Raw genomic sequence first — 18,327 nt, 5'->3', positions numbered from 1 at the left:
AGGGAGTATTAAAGATATAACCATTAGTGTTATCTTTTTCCATTCGCGAGAAGATGTTTATTATCCTTAGTACTCGGATGATTATTCTAGATAGTATAAAAGATGTTCATTTAACCAATTATACACTCTCCCTAGCGGGATCCATACTATATACACTGTAGTGATATTTTCATCATTTCGGACCCACACGGAAAAGAAAGAAGAAGCACAATAGCAGATGCACCGAAAGTAAGATGTTTTTTTCTCAGCTGTGTCTGCGAAGTTGCAAGGAAAGCCTCTTGTTTACTTAGTTGACTTCAGTCAAAGAAAGTAGAAACGCGGATCCACGAAAGTAAGATCTGTTAACACTTTCCTTTTGTTTTTCCCTTCATGAGATCACAAGTCATGACCATATAGCAAGAGAGACAAAATACAACACCATTTCTTTCTCTATTAACTCAATTCCCACACCACTCATAACTGATTTACCGTAACTTAACATACACATCATGCCACTTTCCGGTGCTTCTTCTTCTTATTCTCAAGCATCTGTCACTCATCAATACGATGTCTTTATCAGCTTCAGAGGTGAGGACACGCGTAACGGCTTCACCAGCCATCTTCATTCTGCTCTCCGCAGAAATCAGATCGAGACGTTCATAGATTACAGAATCCAGAAAGGAGGGGCCATCTGGAACGAACTTGTTGAGGCCATCAGAGACTCAAACTTGTTTCTTGTTATCTTCTCTGAAAACTATGCTTCCTCAAAGTGGTGCTTGAGAGAGCTGGTGGAGATCATGGAATGCAAGAAGGAGAATGAAAATGTGATTGTGATTCCAGTGTTCTACAGAATACAACCCACACATGTTCGCAAGCAGACCGGAACTTACCACACAGCATTCGCTGAGCACCAGAAATCTTTGGAGCGTAGCGTTGTGCAGCAATGGAGGACTGCACTCTTTGAAGCTTCCAATCTTTCTGGCTTCCATTGCGATCATCACAGGTAAAGGGCCCCAACCTTCTTAAGTTTTAACAACAACATATTCTGAGTTTAACAGAATTGCATAGTCAAATGCTTGAGTAAGATTGTCATAATTCATAAGCCGATAGGGGCAGTGTTATTTTATTTGACTTCAATTTTGAATCAACAAGTGGTAGCTAATGTATATAACAAATACTTGCCTCTGATTATTTTTTTTTAACTTAGTATTTATAATTTTAGTATATAATATTTATAATTATATATTTATGATATTTAATATTATTAAATTCTTTCAATAATAATTAATAAATATATATAAGATAAGATAAATAATAATTAAAAAAGGTGTTTGCTACGGTACGATGATAAATTTATACGTACCGATATATTTAAAATATAGACAAGTAATAATAAGGCCGTGGAATTTATTTTTCACATCAGCATTTAATTTTTTCTTTTTTAAATATATATTATATCACCACTTTTACTAATACACCCTTTTAATTAAATAAAAATAAAAAATATTTTTTATTTAATTTTATAAAAAATCTTAAACATCCTTAATTTATTTGATTAGACAAAAATACCCTTTTAAATTAATCAAATTTTAGAATTCAATCAATCCTAATTTTATAGTTTCAAATAATTTAAACAACAAAACAAAAATATAAAAAAAAAAACTAAAAATCAATCGTTCTTTATCTTCTCTAATTTCCCTAATCATTCGTCCCCTCCATATCAAAAAAAATAAAAAATCAATCATTCTTCATCTTCTCTAATTCTCTTAATCATTCTTGCCCCCCTTCTGAAGCAAAGCATTGAAAGTCCCAAATCAAAATGGCAAAACCTTAGCCCTAGATTCTTTGCCGCCGCTGTCCCCAAGTTCTCAGCACTTCCGCTTCTTCCTATTCCCCTTTCCAGAACCCAGGTAGCTCGACACGTCGTTTTGCATTGCCTTTAGAAGCCAGAATCAAATGCTTAGCTACACTACACAACAACACAATCTTGCAGCCATAGATATTAATCAATTACCTCAGTTACGGGCTCCTTCAAAGTCTTCCTAGTGACGCGAAACCTTATTTCCAACTTCTCCAGTTCCCTCGACAAAACCTTAGAAATGGCAGAGGTGCTCCTCAAATCCTCCTCCAATTTCTCAATCCTCTGCAGCAAGTTCACCTCCAAGCCATCCTTCACCGTCTCCCTACAAACCCTCCTCCATTGCCGTCTCCTGATCCACGCGCCACTCAAACCTCCAAAAATCAGCGCCAAGATTCTCCAGACAGCAGCCTTACTCCCAATCGTGGCCAAAAGCTCCTTCTTCAAACACGCAACCACGGCGACACAGACCGACACGAACGCAGAAGAAAGTAGGCATGAGAATTCGATGAGAGAAAGGAAGTAGTCGAAATCAAAACTGCCAGCGCCAGCAGCATGTTTGGGGAAAGAGGGAAGAGGAAGAAGCGGAAGCGCTGAGAACCTGGGGACGGCCGCGGCAAAGAACCTAGGGTTAGGATTTTGCTGTTTTGGTTTGGGACTTTTAATGCTTTGCTTCAGAAGGGGCAAGAATGATTAGGGGAATTGGAGAATACGAAGAACGATTGATTTTTTATTTTTTTTGATATGTTTTGCTTTGCTTCAGAGGGAGGGGACGAATGATTAGGGAAATTGGAGAAGACAAAGAATGATTGATTTTTAGTTTTTTTTTATGTTTTTATTTTGTTGTTTAAATTATTTGAAACTATAAAATTAGGATTAATTGAATTCTAAAATTTAATTAATTTAAAAGGATATTTTTGTCTAACCAAATAAAGTAAGGATGTTTAAGACTTTTTATAAAATTAAACAAAAAATATTTTTTATTTTTATTTAATTAAAAGGGTGTATTAGTAAAAGTGGTGATATAATATATATTTAAAAAAAATCAAATGCTGATGTGGAAAATAAATTTCACGTGTCTTATTATTACTTGTCCATATTTTAAATGTATCGATACGTATGAATTTATCATCGTACCATAGCAAACACCTTAAAAAATATAAAATAAGATAATTTAACTTTTAACTATTTTAAATTATTTTTTATTTTCTTTAAATATTTTTTTATTTTCTGTATCAACTACTATTTATAATTGTAATTACGACTTAGATATTCTGACAAGTGAATAAAAAAGTAAATATTCAATCCAATTTCTCTCCATTCTAAAATAGAACAAAATCATTTCTGCAAAAAATAAAAATAAAAATAGACCCATCCCAGTCAGAAACGGATTGGGGGGGGGGGACGGGGAACCTTGTAACAGTGAATGTGATGCATAAAGTGAAGCTCATCGTGTAATGGTATTAAAGTAAATTAGTTTTACGAATTGGAGTTTGCATAAAATGATTTTGTAAATTTGATTTAGATAAAAAATATGTTTGTGTTAAAGTAATTTATATTTGATAATTTTTGTATTAAAATATATTATAATAAAATAAATATTTTGATTTATACTATTTAAAATTATTTTTAAATAAAAAATTATTAAAATAAATATCAATTTAAATAATTTTTTATATTATTCTATTATTTTAATTTAGATATTTGAATAAATTTTATTAGTTAATTTTATAATAAAATTAATATTTACTTACTAAAATAAAAATAACATATAAAAATAGATCAAATATATTTTTAAATAAAAAATAATATAAATTTTAGATATATATATATATATATATAATATTTAATCAAATATGTTATATTTTTTAAGTATTAATATGAGAAAGTTAATTTAGTATTTTTTTATATGGTACTTTTATTTTAGTACTCTCAATAATCTTATTCTTAATATTATTAAAATTTAACGTTTATGATTTTATTATTATATATGATTAATTTTTTATTTAATTTATTTTTTTAATGGAATCATATTCTATATTATAAAAAAATTATACTAAAACATAGTACACGAGAATTACAATTATAAAAGAAAGTACTACAAATAATAAAAAAATTAAAATTTATTTTGTAGTAATTGAAATAAATTTAAAAGTTTTTGGTGATGTTTTTTATATACTATATTTTTAGTATTTTTAGTACTCTTTTTTAGTATGCTATAATTTTTTACTATTATTATTTACGTTTAATTTTTTGTTTAATTTACTTTACCTAATAGGATCAATAAATCATATTATAAAAACATAATAACAAACATAATACACAAAAATCACAATTATAAGAGTATATAATGTCAAACAAATAGTTGACAAAAAAATAAAATAAATAAATAATAAAAAAATAGAGCTCATATAAATACAAATAACAAGAATTCTATAAATAATATAATAACATGCATAAAGAATAAAGTTGGTAAAAGATAAATAAATGTTTAATATTCATGGCTAAAAGCTCGTTAAGAAAACGTAGAAGTTAGAAATTGTTGCTTCTTGTAAACGTACCAAAATCACTTTGTGTTCATCTAAGAAAATATTTACCAAACCAAAAATTGAAGTTTTCAAAAAATTTAAACGTATTTCTTCCCTTCTAACGTGTTTGTCAAACACATCCTTAATATATTAATATAACACAGTTCAAACTATACTTATGCATTATCATTATTTATTTATTTTTTTATAATTAATTTTTACACCTATTATCATATGAAAAATACCTTAATGTTTATAATAACATTATTTTTTTATTTTATTTGATTGTTACTTCTTCTTTTTTTTTTACTATTTTTCGCTTAATTTTTATAGCTATTATTATATAAAAATAATTTAATATTTATAATAACATTAACATCTAATTAAATGTTAAAAAATTTATATATATCATAGTAAATTGTTTTAAAATTTATTTATTTTTAATTTGTCATGATATTAAAATAATAAAATATTAAATAAATCTATTAAAATAAATATATTTTACATATTTATTCCCGAATATATTTAAAATTCATATAACAAAATTATTAGAAAAATTGATCATATTATTTATCTCATATTTTTTACGATATAAAACATAATAAAAATACAACTTACAATCACTTTAATATTTAATAAAATAAATCAATTAATAAAAGATTTCAAAAATAGATAATTTACATATTTTATTGAATCTAAAATAAAAAAATTATAAAAACAAAAAATGAGGTAACTTTTTTATTTAACAAACACTTATTAATATTTTTTAAAAATTATAATTATATATATTACCAAATATATGATATTATATTTAATTATATAAGATTTTAATTTTTGAATCCTCCTTTACTAAATTTTTGGAACCGTCTTTGGTTTCGGTCTCTGTTCGTATCTGCGAGACATAGCAGCTCATCTGTCATCTTCTCTCATTAAATTTAATCGAAGAGGCCTATATAGCATTTAGCATTGCTGATGTGGACGCTGGATCTCCGTTAAGTGTCATGCTAGCGAATGGACAATGGTCAATAGTCGATTTGTCTCCTTATGAGAAATAGTCAGGGGTTGATTTGTTCCCCTATGGTAATGGTTAGGAGTCGATTTATTCCTCTTTATTCACGAAAAACGACGTCATTTTAAGTGCTGCATTGAACCAAAACCTATGCTATTTGGGATGATTATTCATCTCAGCAAAAACCTCTCATTCCTCTTTCAAATCAAATACGAATTGTAAGACACTAAGAAATTTGCCAAAAGCGGTTGGATTTATTAACGGAATTACCAAAAAATTTGCTGGTAAATTTATTATCGTTGGATTTAGTGGCGGACAAATTTAAATGGTAAAATCTTCACCTAATTACTGCAGACTTAAACCTCTAATTAGCAAATTTTTTGAGGTCGTCACCGTCTTTTCGATAGTAATTTTGGCCTCATAAATTTGTTTTTTCACGCGTTCCTCATCGTTAGATTTATCTCCCGCTAAATCCAACAGAAATATATTATTCATCAATAATTATATTAATTAATACTGGCCCGACGGTAAATCTTGAAGGTCATGGTCATGTGGTGGATAATAAAGTGAAAGAGTTAGAGAAAAGGTTAATTGGATGAGAGAATAAGTTGAAGAAGTATAGAATGAAAATCAGTGAAAGCAAATGTGCCTTAATTTTAAATGTAGTGTTTTTGCATTTTTTTTGTAGGGTTGTGACTTCAACATTCATTTTCCAACTTTAAAGAAAGTATAGATGGATAATAAAGAAACAATTTATCTTTGACAAGTTAACACCTAATGCTAGCATAATATGGATAGCAACATCGTTCTAAGACCAAAAAATAAATAAATAAATTAGAACATTTGTCCCAAAATCTAAAGTATTATATCACCGAGAGGTTTTAAATAAGTAAAGTAAACAGCTGAAAAACAAAATATATGTCCTTAAGACATGTAGCTAATATCCATACTAGCAACGTCTTAGTTATCCAATATCAATTCTTTTTATAGATTTTGGTTTAGTGGAGCATGTGAAATAGCATTGTTTTAATGAATAAAAGAAGATAAATTGACTTTTGACTATTCTCTATATATAAAGAGACAAATCAATGGCTAACCATTATTCATAGGGAGTCAAATTAACCCATGACCATTATTCATTAGTCAATATGGTACTTAATGAAAACTCAACATTTACATCAGCAATGTTAAGTGTCACGTAAGTCCTTTTCATTAAATTTGGTGAGAGAAAATGACGGAATGACCGTCATGTCTCACGATAGATAGAAACAAGATCGAAACAAATTTATTTTTTGATAAAAATCATCTTGTTTTATTTTGAAATGAACAGAAATGGAATTGGATATTTACTCTAAAATTCAGGGTAAGTTTGATTTTAATTTTTTATTGAAAGAGCCATAAATGTTTTTTTTTATTTTTAATTTTATTGATTTACATGCATTACCCTTTTGACCCAACTTCAATATAATAAAAAATGAAAATGCTAAACCCAAAAAAAAAAAAAAAATCTAATAAGATCTTTGGTTGTCTAGAATTCGATCTAACTATAACAATTCCAACAAAGGCTTTATCTTGTGACGTGCTGTGAATATAACACTAAATAATAAGTGTACTAACCAACCAACTTGGGTTGGTCGAGTGGTCAGCTCACTCGTCCGCTTAAGTAAGTGTCGGGAGTTCAAACCTCGTCTTGTGCATGCAGCAACCCATTGGCCAGCGGCAGACCCTTAAATGGAGCTCAGATCCGCGACGAATTAGTCCTTAACCTGTCGGGTTGGGGGATACCGTTTGGGTAAACCAAAAAAAAAAAAAAATAAGTGTACTAACCGTTTCAAATAATAAAAATGAGTAAAGTATATCATTTTTATAAAGAATTGTCAAATGTTAAATTTGTTTTTTCAACTATTATTTAAATTGATAAAATTTAATTGTATTGCTAAATTGATTCTATGCCATAAAATGGAATAAAAATATAAATAGTAAAAGAGCAATTAACTGAAAACTTTTTTGTATGCAATAAATAAAATTAGAATTATTAGGAAATTTGGTTTCATCATATTATGAAATTGACTATGTCATATTTAGTATCATTCAATGTATCTGTTGCGAATTCAAATTGGTTAAGTTTTTTTAATGTAATTTCTAGTTTTTCTTATGATCACAAAACTTTCTTAAACTCATATAAATACACTAATCTCTTAGTTACAATTTACGTGAATAAAGGATTATGTATTTTTGTGAATAAAGGATTATGCACATAAATTGCATTTTGTCTATTTCTAGTGTTTGCTCAATTTATGGTATTTATAATTAGTAGCTTCATTTATAACTTCATTCTCAAGTGCATTGTAAATTAACATGTCATTTAAATAGTGATTAAGTATCTAAAAGCATTAAAATTGATTATAAACATATATGACTCATAACACCATTCATTGAATAACATTAATTCATAATATATCAATTCACATAATGGGCTTATCAATGTTCTAGCCAATAAATTTAGATCATAATGAAATAAAATGAAATAGAGATTATAATTAAAATTGAGAGAAAGTACATGATTGTAGTTGACAAGAGTTTGGCTCTAAGTTGCTAACTTGCTACATTGATTCTTCCATTGCTTTCAGTCAGAAACTCTAAATCAACCATCAAATATGTTTGTGTATTTTTTTGGTTCCTTCTTTCTCTTTTTTCTTTCTTGCTTTCTTTTGTGCGACTCCTTTATACTCAAATGATCAGCACATTGGTCATAAAGCTCTATTTTTTATTTGCTTGTCATTCTTTCCATTTTTAACAAAAAAATATTTTAAAGATAGGCTGATTGAAAGAATGATGAGATTTTTCATGAAGGATAAACAACCATGATAAAATAAGTTGGTAAAAAATAGCATGGAGAGAAAGTATATTTTCAGTTTTTTTTTTGGCTTTCTTATACCTAAAAATAAGAAAAGAAATTAAAGTAATGGAATAAAAATATATAAAATAAAATTAAAAACAAGTGCTTTATTAAAAATTCTTTAAAATTAAAACAATTATTTGTAGTAAACATGATGAAAAAATTAACTCTTGTTGAAAAGTTATCATCTTGCCTTATACATAAAATATAATGATTTTACATTGAAATCAGTTATAATTTAAGATACATTCCAGATACTATTAGGAACTATGTGTATCTATTTTTACTTTTAAGTGGGGCTATTTTTCTTTTTAAATAAAATAAATTCTAGTTTTAAATCATAATACACAATTTTATAGTTTTAAATATTTAGTTATGTTTTCACCAATGCTAACAGTAAAATAACACTGAATTTTTTTTTGTATTTTCACTGTTGCTGTCAACAAAAATAGAACGAGTTTTTCTCCTACATTTATACTGTCACTACCAGCAATTTTGTCAATCACTCTCACGTTTTTTTCTTTCCTGGTAGTACAAGCATAAACGTGGGAATTTTTGTTTTTGTTGTTTTTGTTTGCGAAAACACAACTAAATATAAAAATTGATAAATTTCTATATTCCAATTTAAATTGATAAATAAAGAATTTATCTTATTTAAATAAAGAAAAAAGCTCTTTTATCTGATTATGTATTTATTGTTTTATTTCTAATGTAATCTTTACTTGCCATGCTAGGCAAGAAGCTGAGTTGATCGATGAGATTGTGAAAGCAATTTTTCCAAATCTAAATAGCAATTGCTATAGAGATGAACTCAAAAGCCCTTTTATTTGTAACAGAAACTATGCTTCTGTTAAATACTTATTGAAATTCAAGTCTTTTTCATGAGTGCTCCTCAGAATACGAAGGCCATTGTTTCTTAGCCTTTTCAAAAAATTTAGAAGGAAAAGGTCTTAATTACATATGCGCTAAACTTCTTTCGCAATTGTTAAATCAAGATCTTCGTATTGATAATATTCGAGTAATACGCTCTAGTATTATCCGTAAAATCAAACATAGGAAGGTTTTTGTTGTGCTAGATGATGTGACTAATTCACAAATTGCAGCTGATTTAATTCAACTCTTTTGTAATTGCCTGAGTTCTGGTAGTAAAATTATTTTGACAACAAGGGATAAAAATGTGCTTACAAGTGGAGGAGTTGAAGAAATCCATGAAGTGAAGGAAATGAATTTTGAGGACTCTCTTAAACTTTTTAGCCATAATGCCTTTAGTGATTCTCATCTTAAAGAGGATTATTATGAGCTATCAGCAAGAGTCGTAGCAGATTATGCCAAAGGAATACCATTAGCATTAAAAATTTTGGGATCACTTCTTCGGACCAAAGGAAAAAGTGAATGGGATAGTGCATTGAGAAAATTACGAAAGTATCCCAATCCAGATATTCAGCAAGTGTTGAGATTGAGTTATGATGCATTAGATGATGATGAAGAAAACATCTTGTTAGATATCGCGTGCTTTTTTCACGAGCATGAAATGGAGATGGTAACAAGAATATTAAATTCTTGTGGTTTCTTTGCAGACATAGGGATAAAAAGCCTATTGGACAAATCTCTTGTAAGTATTTATTCAAATGGTAGTTGTAAATATATAAAAATGCATAGCTTGATACAGGAAATGTGTTGGAAAATCATTCATGAAGAATATAGCAAAAATGGTGGTCAACAAACAAGATTGTGGAATACCGAAAAAGTCTGCAATATATTCCAGGATGAAAGAGTAAGGGAATCATGCTTTAATGGCTTGGTCTTTAAGAAGAGTGTATGTATATATCAAAATATTGCTCATAGGACTGTGGAATACTAACATTGTATTGCAATGCTTATCAATTTTGCAGGATATTCATGGAGTTGAAAGCATGATTGTGGATATGAATGAAATTACAATAGATCCACTTATAATCATCATTGCATTAAGGAAGATGCCAAAATTAAGGTTACTTGCTTTAAGAGGAAATATTAACATGGATCTTGAATGGAAGAGAGTGCTTATAGAGGGTTTTGAACTTCCTAATGACTTAAGGTATATTGAGTGGAATAAATGTCCACTTAAGTTTGTGCCGTCTATTTGTTGGCCTCAAAAACTTGTTCAGCTTTCCATGCAACATAGCAATGTTAAAAAACTTTGGGATACAGCACAGGTAAAATCATGATTATATTTCTCTTTATACTTTTTTAATACTTTTGTTAGATATTAAAATAAAGATTGATATATTATAGAAATTGGTTAGTATAAAAAGCAAAATTTTGAAAGAATAAAAAATAGAGTAGTTTTGATAAAAGTAATATTAATTATGGAACATTTATTTCAAGATTTATAATTTATAAACTTACTCTATGTAAGATTAATTTATTTCTATATTGTAAAATATTCCTGCATGCTAATTATTTCGTAAAAAGTCATATTCTCATCATTTAATCAAGAGAAATTTTTTTATATAAAATATCACATTAAAATATTTCAGAACATTGAGAATAAACTTTTATTAAAAAAATAACTATAATATCACAGAATAATTAAACAAATTTTGATGAGAGAATAAAGAGTATTTTATAAGAAGAAAATAATAATCAAGTACATGACTTAGATTCAAATGCGATATAAAAGAGATAAATATTAGACCACACCCAATAATTACTTATATATATCCATCATAATTTTTCAAATTAATTAAAAAAATAACATTCACAAAAAAAAATTTAAAACAAAGAATATAATTGGTTCTCAATAGTTTCTTGTCATTTAACATTTTCTTGTTTTGCCATCATATTAATTTACTATAATACTATATGGACAACTAACAAAAATTATATTCTCAATATATATGTATAATTAGTTGTATTGATTAGCTGGAAACACTTTTTTATATAGGTGTAAGAAATAAGAGAAGAAAAAAATTGTTGAAAAATATAGTTAATATTGTCATTTAATATTTGATATTAGATGTATAATAATTTATAAAATTAAAATAAGTGAGAGTGCAACACATTAAACAATAAAATAAGACTTTTTTCCTCCACTAGTTATGTACATGTGTTAACATGTTTGTTGGGATTGACAGAATCTACCAAGTTTGGAGTTTATTGACCTCCAGGACTGCAAACTCTTAATAGAGTGCCCAAATTTAGCAGGTGCCACGAATCTCAAAGAAATATCACTCATTGGCTGTGAAAGTTTACAAGATGTTCATCCATCTATTTTCTCTCTCTCCAAGATTGAAGAACTAAATGTGAACTATTGCACAGCGCTGAAGAGGCTTTGCAGTGATTATTGTTCTCCCTCTCTCCTTCGCTTGCTGGCCACTGGTTGCTCCAATTTGGAAGAGTTCTCAATCTCCATGATGACTCATCATTCCAAGATCGAGTTATGTTTACCATCAACGGCTTTGAGTGAAGTACCATCCACTATTATGCATCTCAAAAATCTTCAATTGTTCGGTTTTAACATCAGTTACTCTCTTCAAAAACTTCCTCTAAACTTTGCCTCCACAATTGCACTCATAGATCCAATAAAACATGAAGACGACACATGCATCATGTTAAGTAGAATATTTCCCACCCCTGCCTTCTTGTCTCTCAAGCAATTAGCTTTCTACAAATGTAAGAGCTTTTCTAAACTCCCAGACAACATTCATGTCTTACTATCATTACAAGAATTAGAACTGCAAAGTTGTCATGTCATTACAAGTTTGCCAAAAAGCATTAAGAATCTTCAACAGCTCAAGAAACTTGTGATCGCTAATTGTGAAATGCTTCAATACGTACCTCCACTTCCCCCATCTATTAAATTCTTTGATGCAGTAAGCTGCAAATCCTTGAAGGAATTCTCAAGTTTAACCAGTGAACCACCCAGAAAACACAATGCATGGTTTGGATTCCATAACTGCACAAAGTTGGATGATGATGCATATGATGCAGTTTTGGAAGACTTGAAATCCAGGATAAAACTTGTGGCAAATAATGATGGATATTGGCATAATGAAGCAAACAATGGTAATATATTCTTCTACTACTATTTACCAAGTAAAGAGAGCATAATTAATGAGTGGTTCCCTGACTACTATTTACCAAGAAAAGAGCGCATAATTAAGGAGTGGTTCCCTGACTACAACTCTAGAGAAGCTTCGATCATTGTTGAAGTTGCTCCAGATCACAAGATTTCTTCTTGTCTTGTTGGCTGCATCTTGATTTCTCAATACCAATCTTGCAAGCTTGTCGAGAAAGAAGTGATATTTGGATGGAAATGCTACCTGGGAAAGGGTTGCAACGAGTGGGAATGGATCGCAACTTCTGGCAATAGAGGACTCTTGACCGGTTATTTTCCCATCAATAAGATTCCATTTGAAATGGTATCAGATCATAAGGTAGTATGGTATGATGGAGAGCGTTCCAACAAGATAACGGAAGCAATCAAAGAGAGAAGAAGAGACACCACTTGTAATCCTATCCTTAAATTTGAGTTCTATGCAAATACAGAAGATAATGAGGAAGTAGGGATAAAGGGGTGTGGGATCCGTTGGATGCATGTCCATGTCAATCATGATGAAGAGATTAGTCCAGATGCCACTCATGAGGGCTATGAATCTGATGAGTTGGAGTTGGAAGATGAATCTGATGGCTTGGAGTTGGAGGACATTGAGGTAATGCTTCTAATACTAATCTCAGTAGTTTTCATACATTATTGTTGTATTGTAAATTGTTTAGTCTAGAGATCCACAACAAGAATTAAATCATTCAAAATTGATTTTGGAATATATATAATGGTAGTAACTGAAAACATAGAGTTGATAAATTAGCTACGTGCTTGAATTTTCTTTTTATTTCTTCTACACAACCTAGCTATAATTTTTTATTGTTTCTCTTACAGAAAGCTTCTTTGCTTCAATTTTATAGATATATATCTTGTAAAAGTCACTACAGGAATTACAAAAATGAAGGTTTACTATGCTCTTTACTAATTATAAATGGACATGTTAACATTTGTTGTTGCACAGCAAGTGTATCACTTTCTCAACAAATTTAAATCACACAAATGATAATAATAAGTTTTTACTAACATAAAAAAAAAAAACTTTAGACCACAGAAAACGTCAAAGCTACCAAACTAATACATCTCACTTTGCAAAAGTTATACTATTCATGAATAGACAAAAATATTCATGATAATTTTTTAATAAAATTATTTTGTATTATATGGTGAGATATTACATGATTCGAATTACGCATAGGGAACTTCGAATTACTCTTATTCAAATTATATGTTGAGCAATTCGAATTCTATACAATACTCTTATGCCCATTCTTGATAGCTCATGAATATTTTTTAATAAATTTATTTAAATTATACCATAAAAAATATTTTATTCTATGCAAAATAATTTAAAAAATGCCTTAAAAGATGTTAGAAGTAATATACTATAAAAATTTGTAATGTCCTAATGACTTAAGACATTAAAGAAATACTCCACATAGTCACTAATAATTTAGAAATTAAAGAAAAAATATTTTTATCATGTATTTACCTAAATCACTAGAATATTACAAACTTTTATAGTACTCATAACATATTTTAAGCCATTTTTTAAAATTATTTTGTATAGAATAAAATATATTTTTAATTATTTTGTATGGAATAAAATATTTTCTTTCATTTCTAAATTATTATTGACTATGTAGAATATTTTATTTAAAATTTGAGTACATGCATGTATTTACCTAAGTTATTATAACATTACAAATTTTTATAGTATTCCTAACATTTTTTAAGCCATTTTTTTTAAATTGTTTTGCATAGGATAAAATATTTTTTGTAGTATAATTTTAAAAAAATTATTAAAAAAATTTATTAAAAAATATTCATGAACTATTAAAAATGGACAGAAAAGTATTGTATGGAATTCGAATTGATAGCTCATTAATATTTTAAAGAAGTCTCGTAATTAAATATTTTGTTAGCTTTTTTTAACATATGAAATAAAAAAAATATTTTTTTAATTTTTAAATTATTAATTTTTTTAATAAATTTTTTAATAAATTTTTTTAATAAATTATTAATTTTTTAACAACATAATTCGAATTATACCATGAATTACTGTGTGTGTAATTCGAACCAAGCTGGTTCGAATTAGTGTGTGCGTGTGTTTGTGTGTAATTCGAACCAAGCTGGTTCGAATTATGTGTGTGCATGTGTTTGTATATAATTCGAACTAAGCTGGTTCGAATTATGTAGAGATGTAGTTCGAACCAAGCTGGTTCGAATTACATAAAAATAGCTTCTGGCTTATTGCTGAAACGATTTTCAGTTTGGCGTATTTACGTTGCACTATTTTTGGCTTGGCTTATTAAGGTTTTTTACCCTATATTTTTTATCTACAAGACATCATATTCACATTGAATATATTTCAAAAGCACGTAATAATTAGTTACAAAACATAGTAATCTCTCAATAGGACCAACAACATTTTATTTATAAGCCGCTATCTTGCTAATAATATGAGATTCACCACACTGATATCTATTATCTATCTCTATTCAAAATTCTCTAAACTTGTTTGACAAGTTTCTTTCATTTTTATTTATTTATTTTATCAAAATATAGTTGAATAGGACAAGAGATGAAGTCAAAAAATATCTATTGTGTCACAAAAATGTATGTATATTCTCTATTGATGAAAAAGGAAAGGATGAATTGCTAGTGCTGCAAGTGAATATATACTTGGGGTTCAAGTTTAATCATTTCTGCACTTACGTTTCTTTATTTTATACTCATTAGTTGTTGCTGAAATAAATAACTAATTTTCAATATAATAAACATATAAATATAAATATTATATATATAAAATTATAAATATCAAATTAAATAAATAAAATTTAGGATATTCTTAAGAGAATTTTAGTTTGTAAAGTAATTTCACGAGTACATTTATTTTTAAAATAATATAGAAGCAAAAAATGTATGTACTGGTTGGAGAAGACGACGACATCTAAATGTTCTGCCTTATTTTTTGAAAAGGGATAAGTATGATTTTGGTCCCCAACGTAGGGGCTGAAAATTTATTTCGTCCCTCGCCTTTTTTTCGCTCTAAAATGGTCCCCAAGGTTTCAGCTTATTGTAAAATGGTCCTTCGGACAAAAATACCCCTCCCTCCCTCCCCTCTTCTTCCTCAACCAGAAACAGAAGCAGAAGCGCAAATGCAGGCAGAGGAGGAGCAGCGGCGTGGAGCGGCTGTGGCGGTGTGGAGCTGCTGCGGCGGCGACCTTCCCCCTTCCCCCTTCCCCCTTTCCTCTTCCCCCTCTTCCCGAAACAACACGCCCCTCCCGCTTCTCTTTCTCCCCCCTCCCCCCGTCTCGGCGGCGCTGTCTTTTCTCCCACCAGAACCCACCACCACCACCACATTATCATCATCATCATCATCATCATCATCATCATCATCATCATCATCAGAACAGCACCTAAACCACCATAACAGAACCACCACCACCACCAGAACCCACCACCACCACCACATTATCATCATCGTCATCATCATCATCAGGGACGGACCCAAACATAACAATGAGGGGGCACTTGCCCCATGATGTTTTTAATTTTTGTTTTAAAAAATATAGTTATATATAATATGCCCCCACTTCAAATTTTAAATAACCCCACTCTACAAATAAAATAAATTCAATTAGCTAAAGTTTTAAATTTATTTTTTTTATTTTTTTATCATTTTGAGTATTATTTAACCTAATCAAATTTAATTATTATACCGTCAATTCTCTATTCTCTTAAACCCTCTTCTTATTTTTATATTTTTAACCTTTTTTTCTATTCCTTGTCTAATGGTCATCTTCTCTTCATCAAAAAGTAAATTTTAAATTTTTCAATTTTTTTTATATAGCTCTCCATGACACTATGTATCTTTCAATTTCATTATTTTTCTTTTTGATATTTTCAATTGCAATTTTTAATTCAAACAATTATAGTTTAGATATCAATCTAATATTTTATTTTTTTTGTGACTTTATATATTTTATTTTATTCTCGATTTATTCATCCTTATTACTTATTTTTTATCTTTTGTTCTATTATATGTACCTATGTTGCATATAAAATTTTAAAATGAACTGATTAATTTACTAATTTAGAATATATTTTTTATTTTTAAAAATAATAATAAAAAATATTTTAATTATAATATATAATTAAACAGATACATAAAATATTTTATCTAACATTATATCAAAATTAAATTAAAAAATATATAACAAATTTAATTATTTAAAAAAAAATAAAAAAATTGTAAAAATTATGTTTTTATTATTTTATATAAACATACTTTTCATATAAAGATTTAATTTTTCTAGTATTTATATATAATTCTAATTTCAAATTATAAATACTAATGTATCATTAGGCGTTAATATGCCAGTTAATTCAGTCTGTTATTATTAAATGTGTATAAAAAGATTAGTTAGGATAATAAGTTATCTATAATTTAATTAAAATATTTTAATTTTAAATTTTAGAAATAAAAAAATATTTTTTTATAAATTATATATAATAAATAATATTTTAAAAATAAAAGTGTTAACTAACTCTTTTTAATTTTTATATCTCTATATAATTAATAATATTTAACAAAATTTATTTAATATATATATATATATATTTGCCCCCACTCCTAAAATTTTCTGGGTCCGTCACTGATCATCATTATCATCATCATCATCAGAACAGCACCTAAACCACCATAACAGAACCACCACCACCACCAGAACCCACCACCACCACCACATTATCATCATCGTCGTCATCATCATCATCATCATCAGAAATCCACAACAATATTCCACAACAAATTTAAGCAACAACAATATTTCACAACAAATTTAAAAAAAAATTCAGAAATTTCACAAGCAAATCAAGTTCACAGAAGAAGAAGAGGAATTGGTGGTGCGGTGGTGCGGCGGAAGAAGAAGAAGAAGAAGAAGAAGGTGGTGGTGGTGCAGTGCGGTGGTGCGGCGAGGGTGCGGTGCGGTGGTGCGGCAGGGGCGATGGTGCAGTGGAAGAAGAAGAAAAAGAAGAAGAAGAAGGTGGTGGTAGCGCGGTGCTGTGCGGTGGTGCGACGGGGGTGCGGTGCGGTGGTGCGGCAGAGCGGCGGGCGGCGGGGCGGTGGTACGGTGGTCCCCCTCCTTGTTCTCGCCTCCCGTTTCTTTTTCTCCCCACCCCCTTCGTATCCCTTTCTTTCTTCTTTTTATTTTTTAATTTATTTTATATTTATTTTATTTTATAATTTTTTTAATGAAGAATAATTTGGTAATAAAAAAAATTAAATTGGTAAAAAGGATGATTTTAAAATAAATTAAAATCTTAGGGACCATTTTAGAGCGAAAAAAAGGCAAAAGACAAAATAAATTTTCAGCCCTTACGTTGGGGACCAAAATCATACTTATCCCTTTTGAAAATGTTTACGATCATTTTTATGACGCGTGTTATATATATGTTGAAAAAGAAGAGAGATGCATTATAAGTCAATATATACGACTTTATTTTCACTAAAATTTTTTAAAATGTATTTTCAAATTATAATTATTTATTCAGATATCTCCATTTTTATCAGAATTGAAGTTATATTATTGTTTTATCGATTTTTTGTAAATTCAAGGTGATTCGATTTTAATGGTCTGAAAGCAAAATCTACTCCTCTTTTGCAGGTACTAATTTTTCTATAAATGTATCAAAGATCTTCGAATTAGTCGAGAAGTAAAGGAAAAAACTTTTAAAAGTAAAATTGACTGAAATTGGAAATTGAGTGTGTTGAATTTAAATAAAAAGATAAATTTGACAAAAAAAATTAAATGATGTTTAAAAGATAAATTTGTAAGAAAATTAAAATTTGTAGAAATTGTAAATAAAAGATAAAAACAATAGAAGAAATCCTAGAAAAAACTTCTGAAAGTAAAATTGACTGAATTGAGTGTGTTGAATTTAAATGAAAAGATAAATTTGACA

General features: G+C 28.6%; 1 protein-coding gene across 2 annotated transcripts; it reads left to right on the top strand.

Annotated features, from left to right (window-relative positions):
• The first annotated feature begins 300 nt into the window (after positions 1 to 300).
• On the top strand, positions 301 to 18,107 carry LOC107618323 (disease resistance protein RPV1-like). 2 transcript variants are annotated; one of them, XM_088500329.1, is made up of 5 exons: positions 301 to 982; positions 9,441 to 10,047; positions 10,166 to 10,468; positions 11,390 to 12,967; positions 18,030 to 18,107. In XM_088500329.1, the coding sequence occupies exons 1-5, from the start codon at positions 489 to 491 to the stop codon at positions 18,045 to 18,047; spliced, it is 3,000 nt and encodes a 999-aa protein (XP_088356455.1). In that variant the 5' UTR covers positions 301 to 488; the 3' UTR covers positions 18,048 to 18,107. The 2 variants fall into 2 exon arrangements, with proteins under 2 accessions (XP_088356455.1, XP_088356454.1); XM_088500328.1 differs by lacking the exon at positions 18,030 to 18,107 and having other exon boundaries at positions 11,390 to 13,181.
• The last annotated feature ends 220 nt before the right edge of the window (positions 18,108 to 18,327 follow it).

This window comes from Arachis ipaensis, chromosome B9 (genome assembly GCF_059453495.1).
Source record: "Arachis ipaensis isolate K30076 ecotype BB chromosome B9, ASM5945349v1, whole genome shotgun sequence".
Classification (NCBI taxonomy): domain Eukaryota; kingdom Viridiplantae; phylum Streptophyta; class Magnoliopsida; order Fabales; family Fabaceae; genus Arachis; species Arachis ipaensis.
The sequence above is the reverse complement of the archived record's forward strand: the minus strand, read 5'-3'. Positions and strand labels throughout refer to the sequence as shown.

Excerpts from the sequence above, each read along its gene's own strand:
- LOC107618323 (XM_088500328.1), top strand. The coding sequence starts at position 489 with ATGCCACTTTCCGGTGCTTCTTCTTCTTATTCTCAAGCATCTGTCACT. Across the intron at positions 983-9,440 it reads TTCCATTGCGATCATCACAG|GGATAAAAATGTGCTTACAA; the intron begins GTAAAGGGCCCC and ends TTTGACAACAAG. Across the intron at positions 10,469-11,389 it reads AACTTTGGGATACAGCACAG|AATCTACCAAGTTTGGAGTT; the intron begins GTAAAATCATGA and ends TGGGATTGACAG.